The 18,941-nt window shown below is 42.0% G+C and overlaps 1 protein-coding gene across 1 annotated transcript in view; it reads left to right on the top strand.

Annotated features, from left to right (window-relative positions):
• Positions 1-18,039, top strand: part of LOC106536341 (uncharacterized) — a gene marked incomplete at both ends in the record, with an annotated part of 31,852 nt that extends 13,813 nt beyond the window's left edge. Inside the window, 18 exon segments of the mRNA XM_014033592.1 lie at positions 915-1,033; positions 1,104-1,176; positions 1,379-1,528; positions 2,969-3,118; positions 3,331-3,587; positions 3,995-4,130; positions 5,383-5,577; positions 7,464-7,616; positions 8,160-8,377; positions 9,833-10,007; positions 10,085-10,210; positions 12,670-13,017; positions 13,285-13,404; positions 15,054-16,658; positions 17,455-17,547; positions 17,640-17,714; positions 17,788-17,874; positions 17,948-18,039. Of these exon segments, the coding sequence (XP_013889046.1) occupies positions 915-1,033; positions 1,104-1,176; positions 1,379-1,528; positions 2,969-3,118; positions 3,331-3,587; positions 3,995-4,130; positions 5,383-5,577; positions 7,464-7,616; positions 8,160-8,377; positions 9,833-10,007; positions 10,085-10,210; positions 12,670-13,017; positions 13,285-13,404; positions 15,054-16,658; positions 17,455-17,547; positions 17,640-17,714; positions 17,788-17,874; positions 17,948-18,039 (4,172 nt within the window).
• Between the last annotated feature and the right edge of the window lie 902 nt (positions 18,040-18,941).

Below are 18,941 nucleotides of genomic sequence, written 5' to 3'. Positions count from 1 at the left end.
TGTCAATATGGACCAAAATCTCTGAGGAATGCTTCCAGCACCTTGTTGAATCTATGCCACGAAGAATTGAGGCAGTTCTGAAGGCGAAAGGGGGTCCAACCCGTTACTAGCGTGGTGTACCTAATAAAGTGGCCGGTGAGTATACATTTTTAGTTGTGTATGTTTAAAAAGGGCTGAATTATAGCCCTTTTTAAAATTAGCATCAGCATTAGTGGTTAGCTTAATTTGGAATTAACATTTGTAATRGTAATTCGTTACAACAAATTTCATCTCKAGTCTTAAAATCGCTGCATTACAGCTTTTTAACATTAGCTGTGGTGGCCATTTTGAATTTTTAATMAGCATTTAGAGTTTGGTAAAGYTTGTTTTTAGTTACTTCTACATTATCCAGCTAAAAATGGTTGATTGTGACAAGCATTCAGCATGCTATTTGGATCATTCTTAGCTACAGTTACGAAAAATTTAGCTTAATATTTCCCAATTTCATCCAATTAGCTGTATCGACCAGCTAYAACGTTCAAGTCCAGAATTATTATTTTTTTATTTGTTTGTGCCCCCCCCTACCTTGGCCACCCCTTGCCAAAAAGTTTAGCTCCGCCCCTGCTGGATCCGCAGGTTAATGAACTGTAGGATTCACACAGTTTGCATGTGTACAGCACGGGTTAGCAGTTGTAGGGCCTCTTGTTGCCTTCGGTCAGTTTTCTCTGGTTAACTGGAGCCAGATGCTGGAGCTGCAGACCAGATGGGTTTGGTGCAAAGTGAAAGTTCTTCACTGCAGACAGAGATCAGAAAACACCTCCTCCTGAATCTCACCTAAAGATTTACACACAGAAAGCTTCAACAACAACTCTGCTATCTGGGGTGTTTAATCATCCAGGCTTAGGAAAAGGTAAAAGGTTTTGTTTTGTTCACAGAGTGCTGTTGAGTGCGTGAGAAGCCCACAAACACAGAGCAGCCGAAGCCGGGAGCAGAACCCGACGAGCCACACCTCATCACCAGAGGCCGTCACCAGATATCAGCTGAAGGAGGAAAGGTAATAATTCAACCTGACTTTTAGATTTAATGTAAAGCACAGCTGGAGTTAAGCTATGTTTTGTTTGCAGCAGAAAGCCCAGGACCCCCGCTGGTCCACAGAACCACCTGCAGCTTCAGAAGTTCACCGTGTCTGCTGACAAGGTCCAACAGCTGAACCTGACACCAAATATTGAGATTTATTTTTGTACAAACTTTAAATTAAACCACGACGTCACTGATTAGGTTCTCTAAAACTCAACTGCAGCTTGGGATTGATAATCTTTGATGACCAAATACTGATGTTTTGTTACATGATCCACTCTGATTCAGCATTTTAGCTGCTCACATCCTCTTTGTCTCTCAGACTTTGTCTTGGCTCAAAGACAACGTGACCATGGCCACTCAGGTGTGCTCCATAGCCAGCTCCAAGGGTCTGGAGGCGGCCAGGGGGTGTCAGCACGCCCTCCAACAGGAAATCCTCAACAACCGAGCCAGGATCGAGGTGGTCAAGAGGGTAAGCCCAAGTCAACGATTCTTAAATAACYTGTTGTGAATAACTTACAAAATATAAAAATAAATTAAACATAAATAATAATATTAATAATGATATAAAATAAGATAAAAATAATGAACCAGAGAAACTGCTGAATGACTGCTGAAACATGCTGAAGAAGCTGAAACTTAGTTGTTAAAGCTAAACGTAGCTATTTACATGCTGAAAGAAGCAAATGCTTAAACACTAGCTAAAATTTTTAAATGCCCTAACTGTTAGATAAAAAGCAAAAAGAAACAAAAAAAAAAGCTAAAAGCCGAATGTAGCAAAAGGCTAGCTAAAAGTCAAAAGCAACAAAAATAGCTAAAACATTTTGCTTAATGCTAAAAGTATTAAAAGACCAGCTAGAGGCTAAAAATATGAAAAGACAAGTTAAGAGCAGCAAAATGGTAGCTAAAAGCATCAGAGGTTTATATAAAAGTATCAAAATGCTAGCTAGATGCAACAACAAAAGACTAGCTAWAAGCAGTAAATTGGGACCAAAAGCATTAGAAGTTTAGCTTATTATAGCAAAGGTCTAGCTAAAGGATATAAATATCAAAGGGCTAGCTAAAAGCAGCAAAATCGAAGCTAAAAGCAGAGGTTTAGCTAAAAGTAGCAAAAGGCTAGCTAGAGGCTAAAAATACCAAAAGGCTAGCTAAGAGCAGCAAAAATATCTGCTTAAAGCTAAAAGTATCAAAAGGTTAGCTTGAGGCRAAATATAGGGAATGGTTAGCTAAAAGCACCAAAATGGATAGTGTCAAAGGTTTAGCTAAAAGTAGCTAAAGGCTAACTAGAGTCTAAAATATCAAAAGGCTTGCTAAAAGCAGCATTTTGTGATTGAAAACATCAGAGGTTTAGCTAAGAGTAGCAAAGACTAGCTAAAAGCAGCAAAACAGAAGCTAAAGACGACAGGTTTAGCTAAAAGGAGCAAAAGGTTAGCTGGAGGCTAAAAGTATGAAAATGCTAGCTAGACGCTCATAATAATAAAGGGCTAGCTAAAAGCCGAAAATTGTTGCCAAAAGCATCAGATGTTTAGTTAAAAAATAGCAAAAGGCTAAKTAGAGGCTAAAAATAACAAAAGACTAGCTAAAAGCAGCATATTGTAGCTAAAAGTAGCAAGAGGCTAGCTAAAGGCAGCAATAGGAGACCAAATAAAGGCAGCATGATGAAGAATGTTTCTGAAGGAAATGAAGAGATCATGTATTTCAATATAGAAAAGTTTTGTAAATAAATATTTTAAAAAAATGATTAAAGCTACAAAGACCAAAAATCATAAAACCCGTTTTCTAAACAAGCTGAAGGTTTTGAATTAACACAAGCAGAAAAAAAAATGCTGAGTCAGCATTCAAACTAGGGGAAAACCACGTCAACCCAAAAGTTCCACTAAGATGAGCTGAACTCCCCCCCCCCGTTCCTCAGGAGGGCCACGGGCTGGTCCGCGCTCAGCACCCGGGCAGCTCGAGCATCGAGGAGTTCCTCGGCCAGCTGGAGGTCCTGTGGGAAGAGCTGAGGAGGAGGCACCAGAGGAACGCTGCGTTCCTGCAGGCCTCGGAGAAGCTGGGCTTCAGGGTGAGGTCCATAAAACACCAGCGGAMTTTCCCTCTTGGGTCAAACTGTTCTGGGAGAAATTTATAGTCCCACATTCTGAACAATTTCTACCATTTTTAGAGCTTTTATGTTGCAGTCATAGTTAGGATTTGATTGAAGGGATAAGTTCAAAAGTCTCCATGAATGTTTTTCTTGTTTCTGCTCTGAAACGTTTGTTTTCTGTCGGAGGGCAGATTGTGAAAGTGCTCCAAGCCCTGGGCAGCCTGGAGGCCTGGCTGGAGTCCGTGGAGCTCTCCATGAAGGCGTCTGCGTTAGCCGGCGACCCCGAGACCATGAGGGCGGCGGAGCGGGAGAGCTGCCTGCTGGAGAAGGAGGTGGCGGCCCGCGGGCCGGAGCTGGCCGCCCTGAGGCAGGAGGCGGACCGCCTCCACGGCCACGCGCACCCGCACATCCAGGGGCTGCCGGCGCGCGTGGACGAGGTGGAGAGAAAGTAAGCGTCACAGTTTCCGAGAGGTCACGGAAGAGTTTGTTCGGAAAAGTTCCAGTTTCACCCAATAAAGCAGAAAAACAGAACCGGTCGTGGGTCTCACCGGCCGACATTTGGTCCAAACTGGCGAAATAAAAAGTCCTCTCCGTGCGCTCGTTAAGAGGCACGGCTTGGGTTTTGTTRGTGTGCCCAACAGTCCTGACACGCAACTCACCCGTTCATGCCACGGACTTTCAGTAAACCCGTGTGCTGATGGCTGCTGGACCGGACCGGGTCTATAAACCAAAGCACRGAGAGCCGACCAACGAAAATAAAGAGACGGAAACTTTGTCCCAGTTTAATGTTTCCAGGAGTGCAGATAGAAAAAGAAGAGAGGAGCTCACACCTGTGTTGGTGTGTTTTTTTTTCAGGTACCACTGCGTGCTGAGCGCCCTGAGCCAGCAGAATTCTGAGCTGAGGGACACGCGCATGCTGACCGAGTTCCTGGAGCGCGTGGAGCTGGAGGAGAGCCAGGAGCTGGAGGGGAGTCCGTTTAGTCTCGGACAGGTGAGTGACTCACCTGTGACACCGAATTTTTCTTATAAATTTTGATGTAATTTTGGAAAGATAYCACTGATAACATTTTGAAAATAAAATGCAACCCCTCTGAGATGAACGCTTCTTGAGATATTTGCATGTGAGGTAACAGGAAGTGATGTCATAGCGGAACATCTAGAGCCAATGCTCCAGATGACACAGGGGCTCAAAACACAGAATGCAGAGAAGAATCTGATGTTTCCTTAGATTATTCTGAGTGATGTTTCTTGGACACAAAAAATTACATCATAAAAAACACATTTGATAAAACTTTTAAAGCACGTGTTTCAAACTCYAGCCTCGTGGGCCAAATGTGGCCCTCCACTGCATTTTATGTGGCCCGCGAGGGCTTCAACGACGTATTAAAGGGCCTAGAGCATCCAATTTTTGTAATACATACATATTTGCATTCATATGTTTTTATACATATTGTAAGTACATTTCTACACACAATTTATACTTTTTGAGATATTTAGCTTTTTCTGACATTTTTTATCTCATTGAAAATTTATTTAGGTGTCTTCAACATTCTTAAAGCTGTTCAGAATGTTTAAAGATATTTTTACRTTTTGTTCTAGTTCTGCTTTTTTAACTCCTTTGMTCTAATTTCAGCTTCTATTTAGCTGATTTGAGCATTTTTTGTGCTTTTTTAGCCATCATATTGACCTTTTCTGCTATTCTGTTACTTTCAACCTGTTTGTGATTCTTTAACTTCTTTTCGCTATTTTAAGCTTTTTGTGCTTCTTTCAGCTACTTTCTGCTAACTTGAGCTATTTTCCATGTTTTTAGCTTCTTTTTAGCTAATTTGAGCTAATGTTTTCCCAGCTAAATTCACCTTTTTGTGAGCAAACATGCTCTTTCTGTTCCTTTGTGCAAAACCCAGCAATTTCAGTTACCTTTTTAAGCTAATTTCAGATTTTTTTAGCCGTTCACACTGCATTCTTGCAYAAAATGCTAATTCAATCAATAATCATGCAAAACAGCAGATGATTTATAAGGAAAAAAGATAATTTCTAAGTAACTTTGACCTGAATCCGTCAATATCATACACTTTTTTAGCTAGTTGAAAAATGACCAACTAGTAATAAAGTTTATTAATTATTTCTGAAATAATAATAAATATTTACCAGTCGACAGTTACGTGGTGATCCTTCAGGATGAAACTCGTCTCAGTTGAGGGTTTGTCGCCTCACTTGTCTCATCTCTTTAAACGGTTTCTTAGCCTCTCCACAGAGACGTCTCCTCAGACCCTGCTTTGCTCGGACCCCAGGGCGGCTGCGGTGGTGAGGTCCTGGTAGAGATCYTGGGCGACCCGGTGGAGGAACTCCGAGAGGCCGTGGAGATGCTGAACGACACGGCGAGGGAACGGGGTCGATCGCGAAGCCACGATCAGGCCGTCCAGGAGCTGCTGAGCAAGGTGAGGAGACGACGAGCTCTTTCCTTCAACGAGAACTGAAGTCTGGATTTGGTTTAGTCTCGTGTCGAGGTTTCACACAGCGGACGTGCCTCAGGTTGGAAAGATCATGATCCACTGCAGAGTAGGGATGTAAGAAAATCTTGATACTCTCTTTAAAACGTGTCAAACTCAAGGCCCATGGGCCCAATCTTGGCCCWCCTTAACATTTTATCTGGCCCCAAAGGTAATTCCTGAAATGTGAAACAGGTTTATGGTTTCTCTTTTTTCTCATTGTATTTAGCGTATTCTGCTCATGACAACTGGCCAACTTTCAAACAAAGACAATTCAGTTAGAATTTTTCAGTAATCTTTGATTTTGGTGCGAAAATAGCAACAGAGAGTCTTTATCTTTTTCTGTATTCTCGTCTTGTTTTAACATCTAAATTACAAAGAAATGTTATATATTGATCAAATTGTTGACATTACAGTATGTACTTGTCTAAAAGAGGTTTCCAGTTGATTTTTTAAATTCCGTCTTCAACGTCGATGTCTTTAAAATGTTTATAAGTTGGCATAAGTTGTCTAAAACATTATAGTGTGACAGGACCTTAAGACTGTTTTTTTGTGTACAGTGCCCTGAGACGTTTGTTGTAACTTGGCGCTATGTAAATAAAAAGGACTGACTATAACAGTTTTTCAGTAAATACTAACAGAAATTGGCCCTTGGCTAGGACCAAGTTTAGAAATTTGGCCCACTTGTCGAGTTTGACACCTCTGCACTGAAATATCACGATATTTAATTTCCTGATAWTGTACTGATTTTTAATAAGGCTTAATGGTTGGTTGTTGCAAGAAGAAATGTGAAAGACTAATGCAGTTCTTAAAGTTGTTCAGTGTTTTTCTGATGGCATAAAAATAAACTAAATTTAATCAGATTTTATGCATGGTTTTATTAGAATCTTTTAGAGAAAACAATGGTGACATATCACCTTGCTTGCAATAWCGCGATATATCTTATCGTGATATTTATCATTATCACCAAATTCATGCCAGCTTCTTAAAACAGATTTTGTGCATGGTGTGCTCTTTATACTGTTTTTAAAAATAAGAATATTTTAGAGAATAAAAATGGTGATCTATCGCCTTAGTTACATTATTGCAACATATCACGATATATCGTATCGTGATGTGTATCGTTATTATCACCAAATTCAAGCCAGCTCTTTTAGCCAGATTTTATACATGCTCTTTATACAGAGTTTTTAAAAGTTTGAATATTTTAAGAGAAAGAAATTGCTATCGCCTTAATTACATTATCGAAACATATCGCGATGTATTGTATCGTGATATGTATCGTTATCACCAAATTCTTGCCAGCTCTTTTAATCAGATTTTATGCATGGTGTGGTCTTTATACTGAGTTTTTAAAAATTTGAATATTTTAAAGAAAAAAATGGTGATACCTCGCCTTGCTTGCAGTATCGCAATATATCACATCGTGTTGTGTATCGTTATCACCAAATTCTTGCCAGCTCTTTTAAWCAGATTTTATACGTGCTCTTTATACAGAGTTTTTAAAAGTTGAATATTTTCAGAGAAATAATTGCTATCGCCTTAATTACATTATCGCAAAATATCGCGATATATTGTATCGTGATATGTATCGTTATCACCAAATTCATGCCAGCTCTTTTGATCAGATTTTATACATGCTCTTRATACAGAGTTTTTTTTAAAGAATATTTTGGAGAAAAAAATGGCGATATATCACCTTAATTACATTATCACAACATATCGCAATATATCGTATCGTGTCGTGTATCGTTATCACCAAACTCTGGCCAGCTCTACTGCAGGGTGCAACGCTCTAATMAGAGTCAAACCTTGTGACAACTTTGTCTCTTCAGCACTCCAGCCTTCTGGTACGAGTGGAGAAGAGCTTGTGCAGCAGCAAGGAGCTGAGCCTGGAGATCCTGGAGGAGCAGACGGACCTGGCCGTGCAGTGTGAGCCGGACCGCTGCAGCCTGGAGGCTCTGCAGGAGAGGCAGGACCACCTGGAGGTGAGAAGAAGACGTCGCTAGCTCAAGCCGTGATTGTGGTGTAAAAAGTGATTAATTTAGTTCATTCAGAGCCAGTTCTCACCATTATTGACATGAAAAACAGGAATTTAAAGTGTTCCTGTGCGTGGTTCTGAGCTTTCAGGGTTGATAGATGTGTGAAGAGGCTGAAGTTTGGTCTGTGTTGTGTTTATCACACACACACACAAACAAACACACATGCAAGCTCCCAGCTGTCTGGACTGGGAACAACCGAAAGGCAGGAATGAGCTAATCTCCCAAACCGAAATAAGCGTGGCGTCAGCAGCCAGGCATCCACAGCGTGGTGTTCTCAAACATCACGGCTCCCAGAGAGTCCTATTAATTACCGCCTCTTCAAAAAGGTGAAAGAAGTGGTGGAGGCCGGGCTGGCTGCAGCGTGGCAGCACATATGTACGCCATGTGGGCCTCTGGAAGAAGAATAATATGCACAAAGCTCCGAGCATGAGGTCATAGAGACACGAGAACGGGCGAGAGGTGATGGATTGTTGCTGTGATTCTCCGCAGGTGGACTGTGAGGTCATAACGGAGGACCTGAAGGAGGTGGAGGACCTGGCGTCCCGCTTGGAGGAGCTGTGCCCGGAGAGGGTGCGCGTGTTCAGGTCCAAGATCCAAGCCACGCTGGAGGCCCGGAACGAGCTGGAAAAGAGCGTGACGGAAAACAAATCACATCTGCGGGAGTTTGTGCAGCTCCGGGACTTCTTCAGGAGCTACCTCGCTGTGATGTAAGAGGGATGTGTGTCTGCGATGTGCAATAAAGGTGGTAAATTATGTAAAATAACACATTTTCATTATTTAGCTCACGTACTGAATGTAAAATCCTCATTAAAAATTGTTATTTTATTGTTATTTAGCTCAAGGTTTCTTAACCTTTTTGACGTTGAGGTTCAACTTGTTGAATCTAAAGTGGCATTAACAACAAACTTCTCTAAGTCATAATTGATCTAAATCTTAGTTTAATTTGAATGGCTTTTGTTGGGACGTCATCATCCTGTGACAAAAGCAAARGCTAACTCTGCTAATGCAGCTAACACAGCTAACTGTGCTAATGCTCCTAAAGACTGCATTTAAAATTTGAAATTCAAAATGTGTTCATTAAAATCAACATGAATGGTACCTGTGGTCCGGAAGTTTGAAATACAGCTATGACACTGACCACAACTGCAAGTTTGATGTCTTGCAGGGAAGCGTTAGCAGCGTTAGCAGCTTTAGCAGCATTAGCAGCATCAGTAGCTTCAGCAGCGTTAGCGGCATTAGCGGCATTAGCAGTGTTAGCAGCATTAGCAGTGTTAGCAACATTAGCAGTGTTAGCAGCATCAGCAGTGTTAACAGCGTTAGCAGCATCAGCAGTATTAGCAGCATTAGTGGCATTAGCAGTGTTAGCAGCATTAGCAGTGTTAACAGCATTAGCAGCGTTAGCACCAATAGCATTGTTAGCAGCATTAGCAGTGTTAGCAGCATCAGCAGTGTTAGCAGCATTAGCACCAATAGCAGTGTTAGCAGCATTAGCAGCATTAGAATCTGCTTTTGTCTCAAGATGATGATGTCATCACAAAAGCCGCACGCCAACAGCAAAGGCTGTGTTCTGTTCTGAAATACCTAAGTGTAAACATCAACATTTAGCCGAAACGTTAAAGATTTAACTTTTATATTTAGATTTAACATTTAGTAAAAATTAGTAAAATGTAAGAATAGTGAGCTAAATAACAATAAAATGTTAATGAAATTTTTGTAACTAGAATTTTACACTCAGAAAGTGAGATGAATATGAAAATGTGTTTGTGACTAATGCGAACATTTAATTTTACACTTCACAGTAAATCACCTGGCTGTGACCGGGGGCTCCCGAATGTTTTTGTCAGAACTCGTCTGAATTGGTCCTGAGTGTCTCCAACTCATCTCAGATCTTTGTTTTGACTCCTGAACTGGAGCTGATTGCTAAAAAAGGCTAAAGAAGCTAAAACAAAACGATGCAGAACCGTTAGCTAAAGGAAGCAAAACGCCAGCGTTCCAGGGGAGAGGCCTGATTTAGGATGTGTAGAAGTTTCCTGGGTGTATCAGGGAGATAAATGTGTTTCCTACGAGGCAGAGTCTGGTGATTCTCATGGATTTTATGTTTTGTCTTGAGTCCTGCTTCTTGTCTGCTGACACCACCTCCTCTTCACTCCCCCACCGAACAGATCGTGGACAGAAGACACGAGGTCACGCATTTTCTCCGACGCCACTCTGCACCTTGGGAGAGACAGCCAGGGACCGGAGCTGGACGTTCAGATCGAGCAAAAGTTTCAGGAGTTTGATGAACTGGACGTCGCAGGGAGGACTCTGCTGGACAAAGACCACCACCTCACGCAGATGGTGAGCAGAGACGCTCTCCTGAAAACACCGTTTACGTTTGCCTCGTGTTGATTTAACGCGCAGGTGACGTGTTGCAGGTGAGAGAACGTATGGAGGAGCTGAGGAGCATGCTGGGATGGATCTCGGTGCACTGGAGGGCTCAGAAACAGACGAGGCTTCACAAACAGAGGGAGGCGTCGTCACAAGAAAACATTTACTCTGAGGTAACTGTGCACGTCGTTCAAGCAAGTGTGAACTTTTTTATCACTGTCCAAGACCCAAGTGTGAACTTTTTTATCACTGTCCAAGACCCAAGTGTGAACTTTTTTATCACTGTCCAAGACCCAAGCTTTTTCTTTCTCCAACAGATGTGATTAGTAGGACCTAATAAGTATAGCTAGACTCTGTCATGGTACAGAAAGTGGTTTTTGCAATAACAACAACAACAACAATGTCCTCATATGAGGACACTGGGTCTAATACCTGAGCCACCACGCAAAACTTGAGAAACTTCATGATAGCCTTTCTGGTGGTAACATTTTTCTGGTTATTTTGGCTAAACAGCAGCCGTTTGCTTAAGGCTGCGTCGCACCGCAAGATTTTAAAACAGTCGGCCGATTTTCAAAGACTGAGAGACCCCACACGTGAGGATAAAAAATCATGGATACACCAGGTTTGGTTCCTACAATGTGTGGTGTACGGCCACACGGCAGAAGACAACACACCACATACAAAAAAATATTTCATTCATGAACGTTCAGATGTCAGATGTGAAATCACGCGAGACTTCCTAAAATATCGCGAGAATTCCTATGTCAGAGGAAAAATCTCGCGGGACCTCCAGAGAGACGTGAGTTCAGAGTAAATAAACATTTGCGATGAGGAAGAAAAAATATTGATTGTTTGTGGACTGTTTTTACCAGAGGAAAACCAGTTCCACAGGACTTTTAAGGTCCAGCGGACTTTCTGGTGAGTGGTGAGTCATGACAGTTTTTTTATGTCTTCGGTATTTTGGATTCTCCTCAGTGTTTACGTCACCACGCTTTCTGATTGGCTCACAACAGGCTGCAAGCTCGTTTGTTTTCAGGTGAACACCACATACGATGTGATATCGGGCCTAAAAAAAAACACATGTTGAATATCCCCAATTTGAGGTCGGAGCTGCCCCAATGTCTTTCCAAGCCGACTAGATCACTCTTAACTCACTACCCACAGCAGGAATATCTACTCAGATTATCTTTAGAGCCATCACGATAATCTGGACGTCCTTAAGATTGTCGGAAGTGCAAAAAACAGCACGATTATCTTGCCGTGCGACGCAGCCTTTACCAGAGTAAGATCAGTGAACTGCATCATCATCATCATCATCATCATCATCATCATCATCAATGACAACATTTAGATTGCTCCTTAGGTTGAAGAACTGATTTACGTAACATGATGGCAGGAACAAAAATACCACTTACCCCTAATCCACACTACACGCAGTTCCACTCCACTCCYGTCCGACCTCCYCAGCAAACACTCAACCATTATAATCAATGAGCGTATTTACACAGGCAATCTGCCAAAATCAGACTTGATCCTATTTTTGCCGGACACCGGAGCTGCGCCGGAGTCGATCTACAAAGATCACGTCGCACCAACAGGAAAAGGAACAAGCACAACATCCATATTTTCAAAACAATTCATCAAAGACAGACTAATTTTGTCAAAATCCCAGCTATATTAATAAATATATGAATATATTTTTATACAAATGCTGTTAAAATGTATTGTTCTGTTCGGGAAGCAGACGGCAAACTATGGCGAACTGCACACTGCAGCGAAACCACATCTACTATAAATTAGGGGTTACAATAGCTATATTCCCAGATTGGGCACAATCAATTGCAAAATATAGTCCCAATGTCCTCGAATGAGGAAATCATCTTTACCAACATTGTGCTTTGATACAATTACAAAAATGTATCAAATTTGCATGCCTTATGAAGCTAAAGAGGTAACAGTGCATAAATACACTAGTTTCAAGCATAAAACATGATTTGGTTTCTGTCCTTGACCATTTTTATGACGATCCTCACCATCTCGTTTTCATTGAAATCAGTGTAATGTCATCATGTGGTGCTGATTTTGCTGCTATAATGAGGTCAATGGGTCAAAACTGAAAAGAAAATAAGTGTCATGGTGCAGAGATGCAACAATGCAATGTCCTCGTATGAGGACACAGGGTCTCGGGAGGTTTTAAGCAGTTTTGTTGCACATTTCTTGCGGCTCACTTGTCTTTTTGTAAGAAACCATCCAGAATAAATGGTTTATAACTGAGAAGTGATGCAGTTAAATATGCTCCTCCACACACCCAACCTTTTGTCAGTTCCCTGTTTGTGTGACGCCTTCATGCAGTTTGAAAGCTCGCCGACTGTGGAGCTTTTATCCCACCCTGCCTGGTCTGAACCAACAAAGGAAATACACGCCACAGCAAAAGAACCGCGGGGTATTTTCAGTGGTTTAAGGCTTAAATGTTTTTCTGAAGCACCTGAACACACATTGATCCATGTCTCATGGTGTTAACGACCCCCCAAAAGAATAAATACCATCTACTTTACACCATTTAATATGATGAGGCAGGAAATGCTAACAATCACCTGTCTTGCTTTTTTTTTTTTTTTGCTGTTCTGCACAGACTTCACCACCTGAACTTGAGGACCTGCAGCCCTCCGAGTCAGAAACTGTCAGCATTCGTGAAAATCCACCAAAAGCAGCCACAGGTAGCCGCCCCCAATCCTCTGTGCCTGAACAGCACAACGAGGGGAGGTCAGAGGATGGGTACGAGGTCATGAACAGGATCAGACCTCGGGCCGAGTCTCTCAAAGCAGACATCACGGTGCTAAAGGAGGGCAACAGCCCCACGACGGGGGGCGCAGTCAACCTCATACTCAGCTTTAATAACACGGGGGACAGCCAGGTGCAGGTGCTGGACCTGCCCTCCAGGACTGACCTGAAGATGGAGACTTCTGAGCCTCTCCACAGGGTGAGAGCCACACCCGACACTAGCATACGAGGATAAACGGGGTCCAGACTTGTTTAAATGAAACAATTTCAGCCCCTAAAACAAATCCCAGAATTCCCTTCAGACACTATAAACATGATATTTCCAGCTGTTCTTGAATCTCGGGGCAGGACAGTTTCCTCTCTCTGCTTGGGATCTGCCCTCTAACTGTCCTTCTAACTGTGGCTGTTTCCGCTCTTGTTTTTGGCATTCACGTCTTTCCTTTTGTCCTCATTTTTCTCCCTTTAGCCCTCTCTGCCTCAACCCTCTCCCTGTAAAAGCTTTTGGAGGCGCTGCCAGGGGCTTTTGGAAAACACTTTGGGTAGTTTAAAGCGAAAGAAAAAGGTTTATCGGCAGAGTGCGAACGAGGTAAATGGTGAAGTGTAAACCAGGACTGCATGTTGTGTTTTCTCTCTAACCCCACAACAATGTGCAGCCTTTCTTTAACTTCCCTATGTTGGTGTCTTGTCTGTAATTGAAATAAATAAAATGCACATTCATAGATGTGCAATGATATGACAGTAACTAGCTGCTGCTGCCATTTGGGCTTAAAATAACCCCAGAAATTAATAAAATAAGCATGTTTTCTAATTGATATTGGTGTAAAGGGCTATAAAGGAGCACTTGCATGAACTGTTGGCTTAAGTTTCAACAGAGTAAAAAGGAAAATGTAAGGCAGGGTTTAACCTTCATCTCATTGGGTTTTATCTGGTTAAATAAAGGTGATTGATTTATTGATTGATTGATTAATTGATGGTTGATTGACTGATTGATTGATTGCGTAGATGTGTCCGACCTACTCTGCACCAGCCAATGGTTTTATGATAGACCCTATATTTGAGGAAGGGGCTCCATCTAAAAAGGGGGTGTCTGGACATTCAAAAATGCATATAACTCAAAAATTATTTAACCTCGGAGCTTCAGACATTTTTTGTTGTATAGCTCTGATGAAGGGCTATCCATCGGACCCACCAATGAGCCCCCCACCCCATCAGACCCCCACCCAAAACAATAAATGTGTTCTGGTGAGTTCTGAGTTTTGGTGCTTTGCATTTGTGTGGGGGTCATATATGCTACTGCTATGCGGTATCTAGTAACTGGATAATTGTTACTTCTTTGTCTCAACGCTGACCTGTATGCATTTATTTGTTATTTAACCCTWACCCAAGACAAAAAGTAATTTCATTGTTACAAGCAGAGGAGATTTTTAGGAAATAGACTGGGGAAAAACAAAGTAGTGTTAGGTAGTTGTTACAAAATGAATACCTACTACTACCTTTTACAACCCTGGAGTCTATTCCTGGTTGTCTCTTTCTCCTCGTACTTCTGCTGCGAAGTTGGTCGTGTTCGACTTTCCCTCGCTTTTGCCATAATTGTGTGAAAAAGCTGACCTCATCCTTCGCTTCCTGCGAAACGCTTCGCTCCAAAATGGCTCCCAATGGTCTCAAACGCCGAGACGGAGACCCGTTGCTGAACCCTCGTYGAAGAGGCCCCCAGACCGAACGAGGTGATTTACAGTCTGGAGTTTGTACAGAAACAAGAGATTAGTCACAGAGTTGAAAGGTCAAGACGTTGCAGCTGCGGATGACGGCATGAGCCACACCTGATTCTGATTAAGCTCTGCAAAGGCTGCTAATTTAATCAAGATGTTCGCGTCTTTTATCTGACTTTGGAATTTCTTCTATACATGTTGATTTTTGTGTGCATCTGTTGTTTTACTTGACTGTGTGAGTTAATAGTTTTGCCTCATGTCATCATCCATGTGAAGGTAACACATAAATCTCATAAATGCATGCATTCATACAGAAGAATCCACCCCTCCTGGTCTTCTTTCTGTTTTGTTGCCTTAAAACCTGAAGTTTAACTGGATTTATAATTCGATTAAAAGTAACAATTCTCCAGATCAAGGAAATGCAATGTGAAATACTCAAAATTGAAAAGTACCCAAAGAGGAATGAATACTTTTTCGAGGCAGTGTATAACTTCAATTTTAAATGGTTTTCTGCGCTGTTTTACAGGTAAGTACCTACCTGCATGTGGGGGATAACCTGACTGTTGCCCCGGTATACGAGAGCATCACCCTCCCCTTCCAAAAGAGAGTCTCGGCCTCGCCTGCGCCGTCCTCCTCAATGCCCGAACCACAAACGACCAACGTAACCTTCTACCCCACAACGGGAACCAACGTCGGCGGAGGCTCAATTTTCAGCAGCCTGAAGAGGATGAGCAAGAAGAGGAAGAGGAAGAGAGACGTACGCAGACATACGATACAGAAAATCATGGGAGTGGACGAGCAGGCGATGCACCACGACCGCGAGACGATCACGTACGACACGCAAACATGGCCGCTGAAGGAGGCTCGAAGGAAGAAGAGCTCAGAGAAGAGAAGAGATGGGGTGGAGGGCTACGTGAAGAATCCTCTGCTGACTGATATCGACACGGAGTGTTTGGGAGACAGCATCACTCCGTACGCCGTGTCGGCGAACCAGGTCAAAGGTCACTGCAGATTCCTCTCGTTGGGCTCGGTGTTGAGCTTTGATCTGCCAAAGGACATGACCCACATCCCTAGCATCCAGGAAATCATTACCATCGCCCCTCCAGAGGCCAAAAACAGCGATGTGGGCGCTCCGTCGCAGAGAAACACAGTCCTGAGCTCCTTCAGACACACCCGCCTCGCTTTGGCCAAAGCTGGACCTCCAACGTCTTGTTCCTTTGGAGAAAACGAGGATCGAACCGTATCGGATATCGAGATAAATCCAGCTGAAAGAGATGAAACGAGCCAACCTATTTATGAGAACCAAGCCTCGGATTCAGATCCTCACAAACACAAGTGCCTTAGTGTCCGCACCCTCATCCGCGACCTGAATGGACACCAGAACAACCAGTGCAAGCAGGACGACAGTCCCCAAGTTCAGTCAAGCCAATCGTCTCACATGAGAGTGAATCTGAAGTCCACGATGAGCGTCAACATTCGGCAGGACTCTGTAGACCCTGGTAGCTTCAGGCTTTGCTCTAACGCTGCGTCTTTAGACCACCTGCGACCCAAAGGAGTTGTGGGGCGGCTGGTTTCTCTTGAACTGGGAGGGATAGACTGTTCTAAAACCAGAGAAAATGATGCAACGACCCAAGAAGCAGCAGATCCAGTTCGCCTCGATCACCAGCAGTTTCAGGAAGAGGAAGAAGAGCTGSAGGACATCTGGAACCGGACTCCGAGCTACAGGCAGAGCATCTGCTCAGATATCATGTACCAGCACAACCAGGAGGATCTGATGGTGTCGGACCAAAGCGATAAGACACTTTGCTGCTCGTCCACAACAYCAACAAACCAACCGGTGCTTTACAGAAACCTGGTCACGGCCTCAGCACCAAACCTCTTTATAGCAGAGTTCAAACTGCCGTCTCACGTTCAGAGTGACGAAGATCTCCTTCCTCCTCGGGCCGGAGGAGAGAGAAGATCTTGGGCTGCTTTTCCCAACAGGGAACCATCCAGTCAGAGCTCAGTGGTGATGAACGAGACGGCGTCCGACACTGTGAAGCTGCCAGATGTGGGGGAAAATCCCAGATACATTTATCAGTACAGAGAGGAGGAAGAGGAGGAGGAGGAAGAGCTCACAGGMTGCTTAAAGGTGTGGTTTAAATTATAGTAATGAGTTGTTTTGTGATTTCATGTTGATTTCATTTTTGTGTACAGAAGTATATATAAAAGTTTTAAAKAGTCAGCTTTGTTGTTGTAAAAGACTGAAAACTTTACGTTTTACATTTCATTGGTTCAACTAATGAGCTCAAATCTAATAGCAGAACTAATGTTTAGTTAACAGATTATGAGGTTCATAGTGGTTAGCGATTAGTTAGTGTTAGCTACTGCTACTTTGTACTTGCTTAGCTGTTTAGCATTAGCTTCTGTAAAAATTTTTACATTTATCAGTTTAGCATTACCGAAGCTATAGATTTTTGTTAGCGGTTAGCTTATTAAACATGTTTAGCAGTTTAGTGTTAGCAAAGCTATATTTMTAGTTAGTGGTTTATCAGTTTTCTAGTGGTTAGCGATTAGCTATTAGGGTTAGATTTCACTATTTTTTTTTAGCATTAGTGTTATTTACATGTTTAGTGGTTTAGCATTAGTGAAGCTAACATTTTGTTTAGCTGTGCCCCAAATGGCATTATTATATAAAAGTTTTTAAATGTTTTTTTGTTTTACCTAATTCAAAACAAATAAGAAAAATTTGCAGCTGCAMTTCAGTTGTTCATCCCTTAATAATGCAGTAACAATAAATAAATAAATAAATAAATAAATAAATAAAAGATTCAGTAAAAATATATAATCTGTTGTAAAGACTTCGATCTGTATTAATTAATGTGTTTATTAAAAGCAACACAACTAAAAGTATTATGTTAAAATGTGAATCTTCTCTTTTTAAACAGGACCAGTCAATAAATCTMTCTGTCTGTTTGGATCAGCAAAACCTGGAGAAGCAGCAGGAGCAGAAGACCACAGGGGGGCGCTGTTTCATTTTGGTCAGACAACTCAAACATGGATGAAAATCTGTTAATTCAATGGGTTGTTCTTTTTGCATGAATGTGTTTTTCTTTCGCTCGTCCTCATTCAGAGTGGAAAACCTGAACTGCAGTCCATGGAGGGAACCCTTGAGAGGAAACACAAYCTGCAGCTGGGAGGAAAGAAAGTAAGGAGGGTCTGAGCCCGTGCAGTCAGCAAACATGAAGCGCCGAGTCAGCACTCTTATCTTGTTTTCACAGGCAGCCTCCAGAGGCTGGAACTCCTTCCACACTGTCCTCCACAGACACACCTTGTGCTTCTTCCAGGACAGAAAAGACACGCTGCGAGTAAGCACAGAGACGTTAGAAATGTGATCTGGATCAGGTGGAGATGTGACTAATGAGCACTTTGTCCCTGCAGAGCTCTGCCTGTGGACTCCCATTAAACCTGACAGGAGCCGAGTGCTCGCCTGCCCCAGAATACTCCAAAAAACCAAACTGCTTTCGATTACGGTGAGAATGGAGGAGCTGCGAAAATGTAAAGTATGAAGAAAACGTCATTAAATTTCAAATCAATCTTACATTTGTTCTATCAGTGATAATGTGCTATCTAAGAGGCCAAGGAGCTTAGCCTCTACCTGCTCAACAGGAGTTTGAAATTTGATTTTTTTTAATCCAACCCAAAAACAAAACATTTAGTTTTCAGAACATTCCAACTAATCTATTTGGATTGATCCACTGACTTCAACTCTTCACCCAATTTTAGATTTAATTCTTTTGTTGTTAAATGAATATTAAAGTTAAAACAAGCAGTACAGGAGCTAAATCATCTAAACTGTGGCAAAAAAAAYGCTAAAATTTGCAAAAACTGTAACTAAAAGCTAAAATCAGCAAAACGGTGCTAAAATTAAAGTAAGAAAAACTGCAGGTAAATCAGCAAAACACGGCAAAAAGCAAAACTGTGGCTAAAAGCTTCACATGACAACATGTTACCTGCAAGTACACTTAAAGCTAAAATCTGAAATTAACAATGCAACTAAAAGTTACAATTATCTTAGTTATAATCTAAAGCAAATATTAGCTAAACTGTAACTAAAAGCTAAAATCATCAAAAAGTCAAGATTAACAAACGTGTGTCCCCAAATCTCAAATAAAAAAGCAACAAAAATCAACGAATTTGTGACTAAAAGTTAAAAATGTATAAAAGGTTGCCTTGAAAAAGAGATCTGAGATCTCAACGGGGCTTGCCTGGATAAATAATGGTTGGTAAGTAACCCTGGATAAATAATGGATGGATAAATAATGGATGGATGGATGGTTGGTTGGTTGGTTGGTTGGTTGGTAGGTAGGTAGGTAGGTAGGTAGGTAGGTAGGTAGGTAGGTAGGTAGGTAGGTAGGTAGGTAGGTAGGTAGGT

This window comes from Austrofundulus limnaeus, unplaced genomic scaffold (assembly GCF_001266775.1).
Source record: "Austrofundulus limnaeus strain Quisiro unplaced genomic scaffold, Austrofundulus_limnaeus-1.0 Scaffold1778, whole genome shotgun sequence".
Classification (NCBI taxonomy): domain Eukaryota; kingdom Metazoa; phylum Chordata; class Actinopteri; order Cyprinodontiformes; family Rivulidae; genus Austrofundulus; species Austrofundulus limnaeus.
Note: the sequence above shows the minus strand (reverse complement) of the source record. Positions and strands in the feature narration are given on the sequence as shown.